This window comes from Chlorocebus sabaeus, chromosome 24 (genome assembly GCF_047675955.1).
Source record: "Chlorocebus sabaeus isolate Y175 chromosome 24, mChlSab1.0.hap1, whole genome shotgun sequence".
In the NCBI taxonomy this organism is placed as follows: Eukaryota; Metazoa; Chordata; class Mammalia; order Primates; family Cercopithecidae; genus Chlorocebus; species Chlorocebus sabaeus.
In genome coordinates this window covers 72889999-72906643 of record NC_132927.1, presented here as the reverse complement: position 1 = coordinate 72906643, position 16645 = coordinate 72889999, and the positions used below count along the sequence as shown (strand labels likewise).

General features: G+C 34.8%; 1 protein-coding gene across 6 annotated transcripts in view; it reads right to left on the bottom strand.

The window, feature by feature from the left end:
• Positions 1-6086: 6086 nt before the first annotated feature.
• The window catches only part of PAPOLA (poly(A) polymerase alpha), a 63740-nt gene continuing 53181 nt past the window's right edge, over positions 6087-16645 (bottom strand). For 2 of the 6 annotated variants that reach the window (XM_007987776.2, XM_007987775.3), the window contains exons 20-22: positions 12427-12489; positions 10237-10311; positions 6087-8236 (exon numbers count right to left, since the gene is read on the bottom strand). In XM_007987776.2, coding sequence (XP_007985967.1) covers positions 8141-8236; positions 10237-10311; positions 12427-12489 — 234 coding nt within the window. In that variant the 3' untranslated portion in view covers positions 6087-8140. The remainder of the gene's footprint in view (positions 8237-10236; positions 10312-12426; positions 12490-16645) is intronic. The other 4 variants (XM_007987777.3, XM_037984470.2, XM_007987778.3 and 1 more) reach the window with 2 other exon arrangements.

The window sequence follows — 16645 nt, the reverse complement described above, 5'->3', positions numbered from 1 at the left end:
TCTTTAAAAATTCTGTTCCTAACATGTGAAAATTCTACTTCAAACCCTTTTGAAAATGAAGATTTTCATGCTTTCCTACAGCCTGTTTGGTTAACAGCCAAATTCAAAGCTCTTCATACAAGTACTGCAAGGGGCCAGAGGCAGTGGCTCACACCTGTAATCCCAACACTTTGGGAGGCCAAGGCAGGCAGACCACTCGAGGCCAGGAGTTCAAGACCAGCCTGGCCAACATGGAGAAACCCCATCTCAACTAAAAACACAAAAAATAGCCAAGTGCGGTGGTGCGTGCCTGTAATCCCTGCTACTTGGGAGGCTGAAGCATGAGAATCACTTGAACTCAGGAGGCAGAGGCTGTAGTGAGCCAAGATTGTGCCACTGTACTCCAGCCTGGGCGACACAGCAAGACCCTAGACAAAGTGCTACAAGGCCAAGGGGGAGCTAAGAAAATACCAGGAGTCCTTGCAGCTCACCTTTCTTCTACCCATCCCGAGTCTATCTTATAGGGACTACGACTTAAGAGTCCATGAATAGAACTCTCCTTTCAAAAGCCAACCCTGGCAAGTCTGGCAGAGGAAACCCTTCTTTGGAGGTTTCTGAGAACAAATCTGGCCTCAGAAAACATGCTCTCAACATGCTACAGTTCAGTTCACTAAACCAGAGTCCTGTAAGACATTCCATCTGACCTCTTCCCACATCAAAAGTGAGTCAGTAGAACAAATAATACAGAATAGCAAGAACACACTTTACGAGATGGTCAGAAGTAGAGAGAAATTACATGATCTTTGATGTCACTTGACAGTTTCTTCAACTACTGCAAATTACTGCTTTCATCTTCCTATCAGTGCATTTCTAGCTTAGCAATAGCTCATGCTCACCATAAACCTCGCAAAAGCCTACTGAGAAAACCTGGTATCACCCTAATGTACAAGTTGCTCCACTACACCCACAAATACTACTTCACTTGGGGGATTTATCCTGATTACGATATATCCGAGGACATGAGCTAACCTTATTCCCCTCTTCAGGTGTGCGGTTCTTACAGAATGAGTGCTGTTAGACTACACCACTCAAATTCCAGGGAATTAGTGATGTGCTAACATACTCTGGTTATAAAACACATCCCTACATTTGACTTGGGATAAGAAAAACAGCTAGTGACTCCTGAGAAATGTTTTAAGGTCCCCTGTTAAATGAAGTAGACATGGGTCATAACTTGCTTCTAAGAAACTATGGGGATTAAGAAAATCACCTTGAGCTAAGCTAAAACTTCAGTTGTTGCCTAGAGATGGCAACATGAAATACAGACTCCTCTCTCAATGGAAATGGTTGAGAAGAGGCCATCACAGACAAAATGAATGAGAAAGGCTCATTAGGTGCCTTCTACTTTGAGATTTTAAAATTTAAATATTTTAAATTTAAATTTTTAAAGAAGACTGGTTATTTTTAAGGAAAAAAAAAGTTGTTCAACAATTTAGGCAGATGACAAAGACCATGCTTGGAAAACTAGCTTTATGGGAATTTTCATTGTTAAGAAACTAAAGTGTTCGCATTTGGGTCATTTAACATGACAAAGGCCACAATGGTATCGGTTTCCTTAAAAGAGAAGTCTACTAAAATAGTCTCATATTTAAGAAAACCTAAGTGAAAAACATGTAACCTAACACAGCTTAAAAATTACAGGAAAAATTTGTACCTTTAAAGTCGCATTAAAGAGAATCAAAAAAATCTTACGGGTTATCAAGGAGACCACAAAAAACATGAACAGCTAAAGTGGATGCCAGTAGCCTAAGTTTACTAACAGTGATAGATGAAAAATAGTTACAATAAGTATGGCTAAAATGTTTAATATCCCATTAACAAATGCTTATTGAAGCCAATGCTTATTCTTGAGCCAGGCTTTGTATGAAAACTGTAGTAATAGTTTTAAAACTTTTACTATTTTACTATAAAAGCCAAATTAGGATGAACTGAGTGCTTTAAAGAATTTGCAAAAATAATTATTTTACAGTTGGAAAGTGTGTGTCTTATATGCAAAGAGATTTGTTCTGAGTATCTCAAGAACTTCAGGATAAAAATGGTAATGTGAAGTAAGCCAAAGCGACAGCGAGAGAGGTAGTAGCCTAATAGTGCAGTAAAGCTCCCCTAACAGTCTTGGCACAGTGTCCAGGCACGGTCGGTTCTCTGCTGGGGGCGACTTTCTTGGCTGTGAAGGCAGATCATGCCCTCTGTCACTCACGGGGAGCAGTTCTGCCCAACTGTCTCTTTTCCACAACTTTATCATCAATCTCTTTATTAACAGCTCCACTGCAGTCAGAAAACGCAAACAAGGACCAATTCTCATGCCAGATTTCTGGAAATCACATAGCACCAGGCATCACACAGTGTGAAAGTTTCTAAGGAGGGTGCTGTGCCAAGAGAGAGACAGCATCCACAAGGAAGAACACAAAGTTGGGACATTTTACACACACACACACACACACACATACACACACACACACTCACTTAATTTCTGATGCCTAGAATCTGAAAAGAACCCCAATACCCACATATATGTATATGCATGGGGATTAAGAGGGGCACGGTAGTGAGACAGATCACCTTACTCCCCAGAAATAACTTTGCTATTTTGCACTTCCAGAAGTCTTTGAGCAAAAACAGTATTATACCAAAAAAAAAAAAAAAAAAGTTTTAACTATTTTAGGACTACATGACATTATTAGAAAACACACAAGACTGAGATAAATGTCTCCAATGAGCTATAAAAAAAAAAAAAAACCATAAAACTGAAATGTTTGAATTATTCAAAATATATATTTTCAGCATGAAATCTGTTGGATCAAAAAATAACATCCTACAAATTAATTAAAGGAAACACTTCTAAAAGGCTTGTGAAGTATTTTTAAGAGACTTAGAGATAATTAAAAAAAAAAAAATCAGGTCATAATCGTATCACTAATAAAAACCATCCAGGTTATGTGAAAAATGAGGATACCATCTACATCGTTTCGAATATTGTGATGTGTGGTGATTAAAAGAGGTGAGACTTTATCATTTAACTACCAGTAACATTAAAACCAGCCCAAGACTAACTACCATAACAAATCTGTTGACTTATTTGAAAAACTGACAAAAAGAATAGTATTCAATGACTACAGAGGAAGACTCTATAACTTTAAGAGTGGTAATATATAACTGAATTTATACTGTTGCAAAATTTTGCATTTTGCTGTGGTAAGTCATAACGTTCTGACACCTGTGCTCACGTGAAAAGGGAACGCTGCTGCTTAGACCAAGTTGGCAGTGCCAAGTTCAAGTCCAGGGTGAATCAGTTCTCTAGCATCCAGACTCTATTTATACCAAAATGAAAAACAAAACCAGCACACCCTTGGGCTTTCCCTAGTCAATTCTGCAACCCAGTGAGAGGGAGTGTGAAGGGCTGAACATAAGTCCATTCTCACCATTAAAAAATTAAAACAATATATAACAAACAAACTCTAAGCTGGTGGCACAAAGCATTATTCTGTACCTTAGAAATATCAAAGCAAGCCAGGCACGGTGGCTCACGCCTGTAATCCCAGCACTTTCGGAGGCCGAGGCGGGTGGATCACCTGAGGTCGGCAGTTCAAGACCAGCCTGACCAACATGGAGAAACCCTGTCTCTACTAAAAACACAAAATTAGCCAGGCATGGTGGCGCATGCCTGTAATCCCAGCTCCTCGGGAGGCAGGAGAATCGCCTGAACCTGGGAGGCAGAGGTTGCAGTGAGCCGAGATCGTGCCATTGCACTCCAGCCTGGGCAAAAAGAGCAAAACTCCGTCTCAAAAAAAAAAAAAAAAAAAAAAAAAAAAAAAAAAAAGAAAGAAATACCAAAGCAAAAAATAATGCTTTGATACACATACATACACACACACACACACACACACACACACACACACACACCCTCACTCTTGCTCACTCTTCTGTTCTTTACCTGAATAGACACATTTCCCACCTTACTGGTGGAATTTAAAGATACCCAAATCAGAGGGAAAAAATGACTGCACTCTTATTTACATTAAAGCATGAATACTTTGAAAGTTAACATTTTAAACAGCAGGTAAACTCTATAAACTCAACAAAAACTGTGCCCTTTGTAGGTGTGACTCTTAGCTGGATTAAAATAGAAAACATATTAAAAGAAAAAAGCACAATAACTAAAATCACAACCTTTCACACAAATGTAAAGTTTCTGAAATGTGAGCTTAAGCACAGTCTTAAATCCTACCCTTTTAAGGAAAGGCCTATGAATTGGGAAGGGATGAAGAAAAAATGTACTTAAAATTCCATCCCTTTCAACAGAATACTTGTGTGGTTTGATCAGCTATAATGATGTTCCCAGAATACTGAGACAAAAGCATGTCTCCAAAGAAGAAAAGAAGTTGAAATGATTTCCCAAGTATGTAAAATCACTTCTAGAATAAAGTACAATCACTTCTGAAATACATGGCTCAAAAACATTGAGGCTATCTTCCTTATTGGTGCCAATAAAAGCTATGTAAAATTTAACAATAATTTTTAAATTGATAAAAGAATGAATTGATTCTATGAGAAACAGATACTAGAATTAAACAGACCACTTGTTTCTATATAACTGAAGGTCATATTTATTACAGAACATAATATTTCATTTACCAAATTAAGGTCTGAGTGAAGACAGCATCCATTTGTGATGCTGGTTCAAAGAAAAGCTAACAAGCAAAAGAAGGTGGAGAAATAAAAATCAAAATGTAATTCAGGCTAAAAACCAACTAATTTTCCTTGTACTCATCATTTTTATTAGAATAAAAACAGGTAAAAGTATATCCAAAGGATTGCTCAGTGCTGCTTCAGGTAAACAGTTTTATAATTTAAGTGCATCTAAGTGCACTAACAGTATTTCCAGGACTCAGTCTACATGTCCGTATACATTAAGGACTTCTCTGTTCATATGTCCATTACAACTTGGCGCTGCTGATCATTTATTGCCACCTTGAAGGCAGTCAGAATTACTACTACGCAGAGCTCTAAAACATTTTAATGTGTGGTGGAAAAAAAACCTCTTAATTAGAAAAAAAAAACTTTATTCTAGAATATACCCACAGCCACAAAACACAACTTTTTCCATTATAATTTTACTAATTCAGCAAGAGGCATGAAAATGCCAAGAGGCCATGTGGATGATAAAACTCAGAAACTGTGATATACAGTCCTGCATCTAGATGTCTACCAAAGTGGAGGAAGTACAGCCAGTCCAATTCTTTTAGTGTTAACAAGGGAGACAAGGGTAATTCCTACAATATTTTCCCTTTGACTGAATAGTCTCGGAAGTTAAATTTTGCTTTTACTAAAAAGTTAAATGCAGCCACATCCCCATTTTTATATATAGGGAAGGTTATATTAGAATTTTAAAATAGAATTTTAGAAATGATATATGAACAACTACATGTCCTTCAGAACAATGGCTTTGACATAAAGAGGTCCATCTCTCCACTCAAAACACAAGATAACCATACCCAAGAGCTGACCATCACAAAATACACAGAGCAGCTCACTTCTACACCATGAGTTAAGTATTCAATGCTGAGCATCTGGGGGATTAAGAAAAGCAATATCTGATTTGCATTTAGTAAAATAAGAAACGGAATCCTGGTTGGTTGTTGTCTGTAATTCTAAATTCACTGAAAAACAACAGTGCCACCTGCTGACATTAAAGTGCTAAATGCTTTGAAAAGGACAGTACACTGTCTACAGGCATAGAATAAATATACAGATAAGTATGGTGTCTACAGACACAGAATACTTTAGAGGACAGAAGAGCTAAAATTGAATTAATAGTAACTATATTAATGTTTTCTTCCCTAAAGATCAATTATGTGAAAAACAAACACCTAATTATCTGAGCTATAAATACAAGGCTGCTGCCAATGGCTTACGTTAACCAGAAACAAATCTTTTCTAATGTAACCAAATTCTTTTGCAAATCTTCACTTAGAATCACACTATAAACTTATGACAGAACCAATTAAATTACTGAAAAAAAGGAGTAGTCAAAAGAAATCAGGCAACTGTGAGATTGTGCTGTTTTTTTTTTATTGTGTTTTCAATGGAGAAATACATCATCTGTTTACAAAATAGCTCTTGAAAAATACAAGGAGTACAGATACTATAAAACAAAGCAAACTCCAGTCATGAGACACTACATACATCATGCGAAAGCAACAGTCTGATCTCCAGGTTATGAAAACTATAATTAAAAAGTCACTACACAGAAAAGGTCCAAGTTTCCAGCTTGGCAAAACTTGGGTGCAGTTACATGAAACGTTTAATAAACTGAATTGTTTTCCCCAATGTGTAAACAAAATGACAAGACTAAATCTGTGCCTGGTAATTTCAATCTAACTCTGAAGCTACACAAAACACACAGACACCTTGTACACTTCACCTGTTAGTATGACCAGCTTTTTTCTTCAGTGGTGGAAGGAAGGGCAAGGTGACTGTGTAAAGCAAAGATGTGGGAAGTAGAAATATTGTTTACTAGACATTATAAAGTCATGGTGAAAAGAAAGCTTCGATTAATGCATAGCCTAAGGGGGAAAAGACTACACTCCAACTTCAGAAAATTAATTTAGAAGGATAGGGGAAGAGATTAAGTAATTGCAGTTTAACATGAAAAATGCACATGTGATAGAATGGAGCACAATGGAGGATTCATAAAACATGCTCATCAGAAAAATCTGTTAAGTTTACTTTGTCCAGATTAAGAAAGAGTAAGTTTATCAACATCTGGCATCCCTCATACTTTGTAAAGATAGATCTTCTACTGCTTAATTATGAGAAATTATTTTATTCAAAGAGCTCTTAATCTTTTGAAAAAAACAAAATAAAGAAGGAGTAGAGAGCTGACTAGATGTCAAGTGCTTGCTAGAAATGATTTTTAAAATGCTTCTACATGTAAAATGTACTGACAAATTTTGGTAAACCATTTAAAAATAAGAATTAGTTTTAAAATCTTGGAGAAAATGACTTTTTGCCCACATTTAAAACTGAAAATCAATTTTACTATAGATAGGAGTTCTGTGGAGTGTACAAAATTCCTCTTAGAGATCAAATGGCCATCCCAGACAGATACCATGTTTCACAGGCATTCCTTTTAGTCACCCTCAAGTTTCAGCCATGGGACCAAAATTTAGTGTTCTGTGCCATGTGGTCACAGGGTCATTGGTTTCACATCATGGCTTAAGAAAATACTGGCATTTTGTTTCTTACGAAGTAAGTCCTACCTTGTGCATACAAGCAAAAAGAAAAAGGAAGGGGAAGGTGCAAGAAGCTTTTTGTTTGTTTGTTTGTTTTGAAGACAACAGATTGAAGGCAAAAGAATACAGAGCTTTCATAAGCTCAAATAAAAATATTTGCTGGCTGATCGCTGATTTGTATGCACTATAAAACAATTCCATAAATAAAACCAATATATCATTTCTTAATCATGACCCTATCAAAACCAAGTTATTTCCTAACTATTCTTTCAATGTCAAATGTACCCTAGAGTTGACGTTTCATTTTTAAGGGTTACAGCTACCTCACAGGAACTGAACTAGATGTACTCTTACCCTTTCTCTGAAGTATAACAGTACACCACTGCACAACGGTATCCAATTTGAAGACTAATGGTAAAGAAAATTCTTCAGGAAAAACTGAAAATCCATCAAGCTGAAACTCTAAAATTAGTTCTACTTTCTAATGAAAAATACATAAAAGTGCATCATCAGAATAAGTAATTCTTATGCCAGTTTGTATTGCAAATTTTCCAAACAATGCATCAAACATAAACCCAATCCAGATGTCAATTATGAATACAAATATAGCTTGAGGTTGTTTTTTAAAAGGCAGTAATTTTTGAAATAGTTAATGCAACTGTTGCTAACACAATAATAATAGTACTCCTGGCTTCACATACTAACCTGGACTTCCGATCAAGTGCTGATTAGCCCAGTAAGGGAGGTCACCAAAAAACCCAAATCCATTTCAGTCATGTCTAGTCTTGTACCCTCCATTCTCCTTTTTTAGCATTTGAAGACAACAGGTTGAGTTGGCAGATATTGTTTATGGACCCCTGAGGTTGTTTTTACCGATTCAATCTCAGTTTTATTGAATTCTTGATAACAGGAATAGGATTTGCAGGGAGAGCAGGGATATCAGAAAGGTCTGTACTGGATGTTTTCTGAGAATGAAAGCAAAGAACACAACATTGTTCAAAGCACCATAATTTAACAATGAGATGTATTTAAGAAACCTTATGAGAAAAGTATTACAAATTTAAAAACTCTATAATGTTGTCAAAATGGAATGTAAATATGACTATCACATTATTTAACAAATAATGTGTTCAACAAAGGAATTTTCAAATAGGTATATTTTAACAATATTTTAAAAACTCCTAAGTAATTTCAAATAGTTTTTAAAATTGTTCCTCTAAGAATCACCTATCACATAATGCTTAACTTACTGCTAAACCGTATTCACTTATTACCACACTAATAGCGGTAATATTAACTAGTATTGGAGCACCCCCAAGTGGGAGAATACTTAAAGTTCATTTTATACAAAGCAGCAGCAGTAAATTTATTTTCTGACACTGTAAATTATACAATTAAATCTATACAGCTGAGCAATAATTTAATCATCCTACATTTTAGATAGATTATTTTCATATTAATTAGATTAAATCACAAGCTTTAACACTAAAAAAAATACAGAGATGGATCTTTTAAAGTTTTATTATGGAAAATTCCAAACATACACAAAAGTAGAGAGCACTGTATAATGGATCCCCATGTATTCATTACCCAGCTTCATCAATTGTCAAATCTAAGCCACCGTCCTCCCACTTTCAATTCACCTTGTGTTATTCTGAAGCAAATCCTAGAGATCCTATCATTTCATTTATAAATATTTCCAGATTTATCTCAAAACAATAAGAATTTTTTATTAGGTATAGCCACAATATTATCACCTCCCCAGAAATAAGTACATACCTAACATTACCAAACATAGGAATGTATTTTTTTTTAAATCAACATAATCATTCTTCTTATATAACTGGGTGATTTTCTCTCTATGGCTCTATGAATCCTTTCATTAGAAAGAAAATTCTACTCACTCATAAAAATACCTAAAAGGTAAATACCCATGGGTACTAATTACTACAGGGATAAATTCAGTAAGACAAAACTATGAAAATAAGCCCCTAAAGAGTATGTGGCAAACCAAACACATGCAATCACAGGACAGTTTACAAATGATAAACAAGTTTGTCCATGTATCAATATATGTCCCCCTAAAGTTTTATTAGATTACGGAAAAGGTATTCCGGAAACTAAACATAATCTTTATGTATCTTTAGAGACTATAAAAGTTAACATCTAGCAAAAGCACATTTTTAAATGATCACGTTAAAATAACTCTTGAGCTGCAAAGCAGCAAAATATCATCATAGTATCAGTACAGCAGCGGTTGTTATCTCAGTTACTTTGTAGAGATTAACCAGTTTTATCATCTATTAAAGAATATATCTACTTTGTGTCAGAGTTTGAGCTAGACGTTAGGGTTCATTCATGTGAAAGGATTCAAGAAGAAAATTATTTAACAAAATGAAGGTTCACAAACAAATCAATGAAAAAAGATTCCAGATGCCTACTGTGAGATTCCATATGTGAGGGTCTGTCACAAGTAGAATTGCTAGGACAAATGAAAAAGTAATTCTGAAGAACTATGAGCTATATTAATAACTAACTGAAATCAGTAGTGGAAAAATAAGGCAGAAATACATTTTTAAAATAAAAATAAATTAGCCTTTGCAAAAGAAATACATGAAGAATGTTTTTTAGTTCATTCCTAGTTTGAATTTCACTCTTTGCACCTACAAATAAAACTTACATATGAAACCTGTATAAGTGACTAGTGAAAATTTAAATGATTTGCAGTATCAAATAATATATTAATATAAGGGGATGAGTTAACATTGAAACAGTCCCAGAGAACGGTTCCATCAAATCCAGGGCCCTGCCTTAAAACTACAATAAATACGTTTATAGGCTAGCAAGTAATTACTTTCACAAAGATTAATTTTAATAGTCTTCTATGAACTCTCACTGTAATTCAATATACCACACTAATCTTCAGGACATTTACAAAATTCTCCTTGCTTTTTGCACTTAGTACCTGAGAGGCCAACAGAGAAGCCGCTGTCTGAATAGTTTCTGATTGAGTTGTACTTGTCTCTGTATCAAGTTGTTCCTGTGAGACAAAGAGGATGGGGAAGGGGGAAAAGAGACTTAAAAAAGAATAAAAGAACATAACTGGGTTTGGTGGCTAATAAAGAAGACAAACTGGAAGACAGGAGGGATCAAGAGAAAGATGTGACTACATTACAAAAACACCTAGTGTGTAAATGCTGTAGGTTCTTTCACCATTTCAGATATTAATAAATTTCTATTTGCCTACTTAAATCTTATAAGGCATGGGTCAAAATAGCTCATGACTTTCCAACCAGCTCCAACTTGGGACATTTTAAGCAAACAATAATTAAAAACACACATAGGCACATCATGAAATGTTGCCCAGACAATAACAGAGCATAAACCCAAGGAAAATTCTTAGCTTTGAGGAGAAAAAAAAAAAAAACTTATTCAATACTACTAAATAAAACAACCCGACACCTTTAATTAAAAGTAGAAAATATGTCTTAAAAAGATTTCTCCCTCCTTATGGTCTCTTCACCCCTCCTTAGTAATCAGTGCACTGATTCTACTCATCAGAAAACACAGGGTAAAGTACGTCATACCATTACTCTAAACTTTTTAAAAGCAGTACACAAAAGAAAACAATATATACACAAACATATAAAAATAAAAATATAGGTCAGACCCAGTGACTCACACCTGTAATCCCAGCACTTTGGGAGGCCGAGGTGAGCAGATCAGGAGGTCAGGAGTTCAAGACCAGACTGGCCAACATGGTAAAACCCCGTCTCTACTGAAAATACAAAATCAGCCAGGCGTGGTGGTGCATGCCAGTAATCCCAGCTACTTGGGAGGCTGAGGCAGGAGAATCGCTTGAACCCGGGAGGCAGAGGTTGCAGTGAGCCAAGAACACGCCACTGCATTCCAGCCTGGGCAACAGAGCAAGACTCCATCTCAAAAAAAAAAAAAAAAACATTTAAAAAAGAAAATAAAAATATGAAAACTTCAATTTCAATGAAACTATACCAAAAAAATGAAACACTGCTTTCTCCTATGAAATTAAAAAACGTAAATAAGATGTAAGAAGTAGGAATGGAAGACATGCAGCCTTCCTAGAGGACAACTTGGTGATGTATACCAAACTTTAAGCATACTATTTTCCTCAATAATTCTTCTTCCATTAATTTATGCTAAGTAAATAAACATGAATGAATGGCAGATATGATATTTAGCTGTAACCAGTATTACAGTAGGAAAGCACAGCTTTCTTTTTTAAATGGAAATAATTGCTATGGATAGGAAATTGGCTGGATAAAAATAATCACAGCCTTAAGACAGCATTCTGTGAAGCCATTAATAATTTTGTAGATTATGTAATGACACAAACATTTTTTTCTTGGTTTACAAAGTACATTGAAATTATAAAACAAGGGCATTATGAGGGCACGCACAAAACCTAACAGAGTATTTGTTAAAATATCCATCAGAGAAATCTGGAGAATTTGGGAGAAGGGGAAGAATTTCTAATTTTTCCACAACAAAAGAAAGTTAAAAGCCTTCAATATATTTCAAATTCTAGGGGGAAAAAATGAGTCTTTTACATTTTGGGGGAAAAAAAATTTCTTCCACCCCATCTACACCTCGTTCAAGCCCCATGCACCCCAGGTTCTAGCCAAAACCTTATGCCAAAAACTGCTTCTGTAATCATACCATATTCTCAACCCAACAGAGAGAGATCATGATCTCAGCCTGGACTGTCAAAAATCCTATGTATCCTTCGAGGCCACTTCAAATGCTACTTCTTTCTTCAGTGAAGACATTTACTGCTATTTCTGCAGTCAGAAATAACATCTTACTTCTCTTGCCCCTTAGCCCCCAGCCCTCAATTACTTTGATTTTCTTTGATAATGTAATTAATTACATTCATGACTTCTCTTCTCTACTTAATTATAAGCTCCTTTAAAGGCACAGAATGTGTTTCACTCATCACTATATTCCCTTCAGTGTTCAGCATTACATAATTAACAGTAAAAATGAACAAATACTTCTCCACAAACAACACTAAAAAAATCTAAAACCTATAGCACAAAATACAATATTTTAGAGACATTTCTATTACATCTTCTGAACTCTTAATTGTGTATGTATTCTAAAGGCTAAATTAGTATACCTTTGCTTCTGTTTTATCATGTCCACTCAAAGCAAGACAGTTAGCATCTTCACTTGTTTCATCCTGTTTTTAAAAAAAAAAGCTTTATTCTCTAAAATGAAAAATTTAGATTATTTGCCAATCAATGCTTTACTTTATAAACTTTTTTAAAACTACAAAATAATTAAACCTATAAGATCAGCTATAGCCTTAAAATAGATAACTGGTTCTTCTTTTAAAATATTTTTATCAAATTAAATTTGGCTTCAGAAGCTAGTAAAATTTTAAAAAGCATCAGGAAAACTGTTACTGCAGACCACCACCTAAAGTACGTTTCCAAAACCACTAAGAGTTCATAGAAATATATTTTGTAAGGAAAAGAAAAAAAAAAGAGATCCTGATCAAACAACTTTAGGAATTTGGCATAGCTATCACCCCCATTCTGGGAGCCTCACATAGAGTGGCACATAGAAGGTTCTAATCAATTCTACCAAGAAAGAACACCACTTTAATCTTCCCAAGCCTAGTTAACCAGAGAATCCTTGTTCCTGGTACGACCTACTAACATCCTACAGAACACAAGACTCGAGAAACGCCTTGCTTGGGTCTTAAGAACTATTTTGACACTATTTTCTCAGCAGAATTAAAATTTAATTTTAAATGTGACTCTTAAAACAGGCATAGAAAAACCACAGGCTAACTTACAGCTTAGAAGAGATTTAATACAGTACCAGTCAATTCCAATAAGGACTTTATTTGTACCCTGCAAATATGCAAACTTTAAAAATAGTAATGTGTCACAACTGGCCAAATCTGAATACTGACTGATATGTAAAACTATGGATTATCAATATTTCTGTGATAAATATACTGTACTTATATTTTATAGAAGTCCTTATTTTTAGATATACAAAGAAATATTTTTGGTTATGCCTGGGGTTTGCTTCAAAACAATGGGGAAGGAAGTGATGTGGGTATGTAGATAAAACAAGGCTGGCTGTGAGTTGTTAACTGTTGAAGCTAGGTGATGCAAACATGACAGTTCATTATACTTATGACATGTTTGAAATTTTCCATACAAAAAGTTTCATATATATATATATATATATATATATATAGAGAGAGAGAGAGAGAGAGAGAGAGAGAGAGAGAGAGAGAGAGGTTAATTTAGCTATATAATCCAGGAAACAGAGCAAACATTTTCAATTTTTACTTTACATTACCATTTATTTGAAAAACCTTAGGATATGATGACCATTAAGCAGAACTAAACTACCTCAGAGTATCTAAAACTCTCCTATCTATATACATTTAGTGCATTACTGAGTGAGGCCAGTATTTATTTCTGGTTTGCTAAAATTTCTAATACCGAGTACTCATTAGCACAGAATAAAAGACCCAATTTAGAAGGGCTTCAAAATCAGGATTATTTCTACTACAGCAAATTTCTTTGACTAAAGCACTATGAGATTTAGGCCTGGGTTCTAATCCTGCCTCTAACTGTAACTAGATCTGTAACTGGAAAAGCCACTAAACAGCAAGTTCTTCTGGTAGGAAATGAGATTAGCCCATGGAATAACCTAATATCCCTTATCTTCTTAAAATGCTATGTTTCTATTAATCAACTCCATAGAAATGCCATAAGCAAAATTCAGACTGAGAAAATATATACCAAAAAAAAAAAAAAAAAAAAAATGACAGGAAAAAGTGGGGAGGGATGGAGGAGGGAATCTGTATTTTAAAGGACACTTACAGGTATCAAACAATTGCAACACAGGGATCTTTTTTGATTTCCGGATTTGAACAAACAGCCTATTTTTAAAACAATCAATGAAACAATCGGGACATTTGAGCACTGACTAGATGTTTGATGATATTAATAAATTGTTAATTTTTGTGACTAGGCTAATTTTACTCTTAATGCTTTCATTCTTAGATATGATTTTTAAGATTCTAATTAAACATGTCTAGATTCTGCTGTTAAGTAATTCAATCGCAAGAGAAAACGAAAAAGGCTTAAAGAATTAAGATTACAAAGATTGGCTGAGAGTTAATTATAACAGAAGCTGTGTGATGGGTACACAGGTACATAAAATGACTCTTCTATATGTATTTTTAATTTTCCATACTTAAGTTTAAAAATTCTATATTCTTATTGCTTTTCTAAACCAGACAAGAAACACAAGTGTTATTCTACCAAGGTAAGTGCAAATAAAATTGCAAAATACTGCACTGGTACAAACTTATTTAGAACTCTTAGGGTGCCATTTTTAACATTAAAAAAACAAAACAAAACAAACAAACAAAAAACAATGTTAAATGCATAGAATTATACTTAAATACACTTTACTTATGTCAAAAGAAATCTGAATTCTGAAATGCCCTGACAACTTCAAACCGGTTATCAGTAGTCTGAATGTGTAACTGACACAAAAATTTAGCATATTCTTAAGCTGCTGCACAACACAATCATGTGGCAGTGGGGCTCTTAATAAGATCTCCAGGCCTAACTTCTAGAAGATCTCTGATTCAGTTCGTCTGGAGAAAGCCCTAAAATCTTTATTGAAAAACAATAACCAAAAAAAAACCCAAAAACTAATTCTGTTGCACAACCAACAATGAAAATCACTGCCTTAAGAGATAATTACACAGACACAGATGAGTTTTCAGAACACATCTTCTAAGTTATGATGATTTACAGTGGGCCCTTCATATCTGTGGATTCTGCATCTGCGAATTCAACCAACCATGGATCAAAAATACTTGGAAAAATAAAAAATAATACAACGATAAAAATGACACAAATTAAAAAATACATCATAACAATAACTTAAACAGCATTTACATTGTATTAGGCATCATAAGTAATCTGGGGGGATTTAAAGTACTACACAACACTCATTTTTCATTCTCATTTACCATCTTAAGAGTGACAAAATTCATCAGATTACTTTTAGTTAATAGCAGCTATTTCAAAAAAAAAAAAAACTGAAGTCTTCAGAGAATAAGCTAAATAATAAAATAATTTTCACCATTCTTAATCAAAACGTAACAGAATCCATGAGCAATCTAGAGGGTTTTTTCCCACTCTAAAGAAATTTGTTGTAATAAGTAAATTACTAAATACATTCTTAGCTTAAAAAAAAAAAAAAAAAAAAAAAAAAATCACAATGAAATTGGTGCTTTTAGACTGTCACCTCTGGGGAAATAGCGAACGCCTCATTGATTGGAAAACAACATGAAAGTGACTCGAGGGAGAAATAAAATTGTGTAACAAGACTACCTCTATTTTAAGACTCATACCAAATCAATGTACACTTTTAATGGTTTTCCCAAAACTAAGACTGTAACAATTGTAAACCAGCTAGTATAAAAAGTTAATACAAGCTCACAAAGCATAGTGGTTCCTGTGACCTCAACACTTTGGGAGATCAAGACAAGAGGATTGCTTGAGCCCAGGAGCTGGAGATAAGCCTGGATAACATAGCAAGACTCTGTCTTTACAAAAAAAAAAGTCTTTTTTTAAATTAGGCAGGCATGGTGGTGCGCACCTGTAGTCCCAGCTACTTGGGAGGCTGAGGTGGGAGGATTGCTTGAGTCCGGGAGGCAGAGGTTGCAGTGAGCTGAGATTGCTCTGCTGCACTCCAACCTGGGCAAAAGAGCCCAGGTTGGGCTCTTTTTTGTTTGTCTCAAAATAAAAAACAAAAAACTAAGCTGGGCATGGTGACGTGCACCTGTGGGTCTAGCTACTTGGGAGGCAGAAGCCTGTGCCCAGGAGTTTAAAAAAAAAAAAAAAAAATGCAAATGATGCTAGCAAGTTTATTTAAGGGTTAGAGAACTAACCATTTAAGGTTCAAAAACTAACGTGGCTGTGTGTACTTGTTTATCATTCAATAAGAATTCCCTGAGAACCTCTAGTATTCGATGGTCCTATAATACCAAGTACAGTAGAGAAACTTCAAAACTCCATTTGGATCATAGAAGCAAAAAACTGTCCAAAGGACCATCAAAAAATCAGTGCAAAAAAAGACAGTCATTAGAGAATAGTAAGTTAAGAATACATATAATTCCATGTTAAATTCTGTTGTAGACAATACCTGCTAACTACACACACTAAAGAAGTTTAAATGAGAGGGCATAGCTTTATGGCAGAGGTAGTTACTGAGAAGAATGGGAAAGGTGAAGAGAAACTATGGCACTAAAACACTACAGACACACCTATGATTTTCTAAAAGCTTTG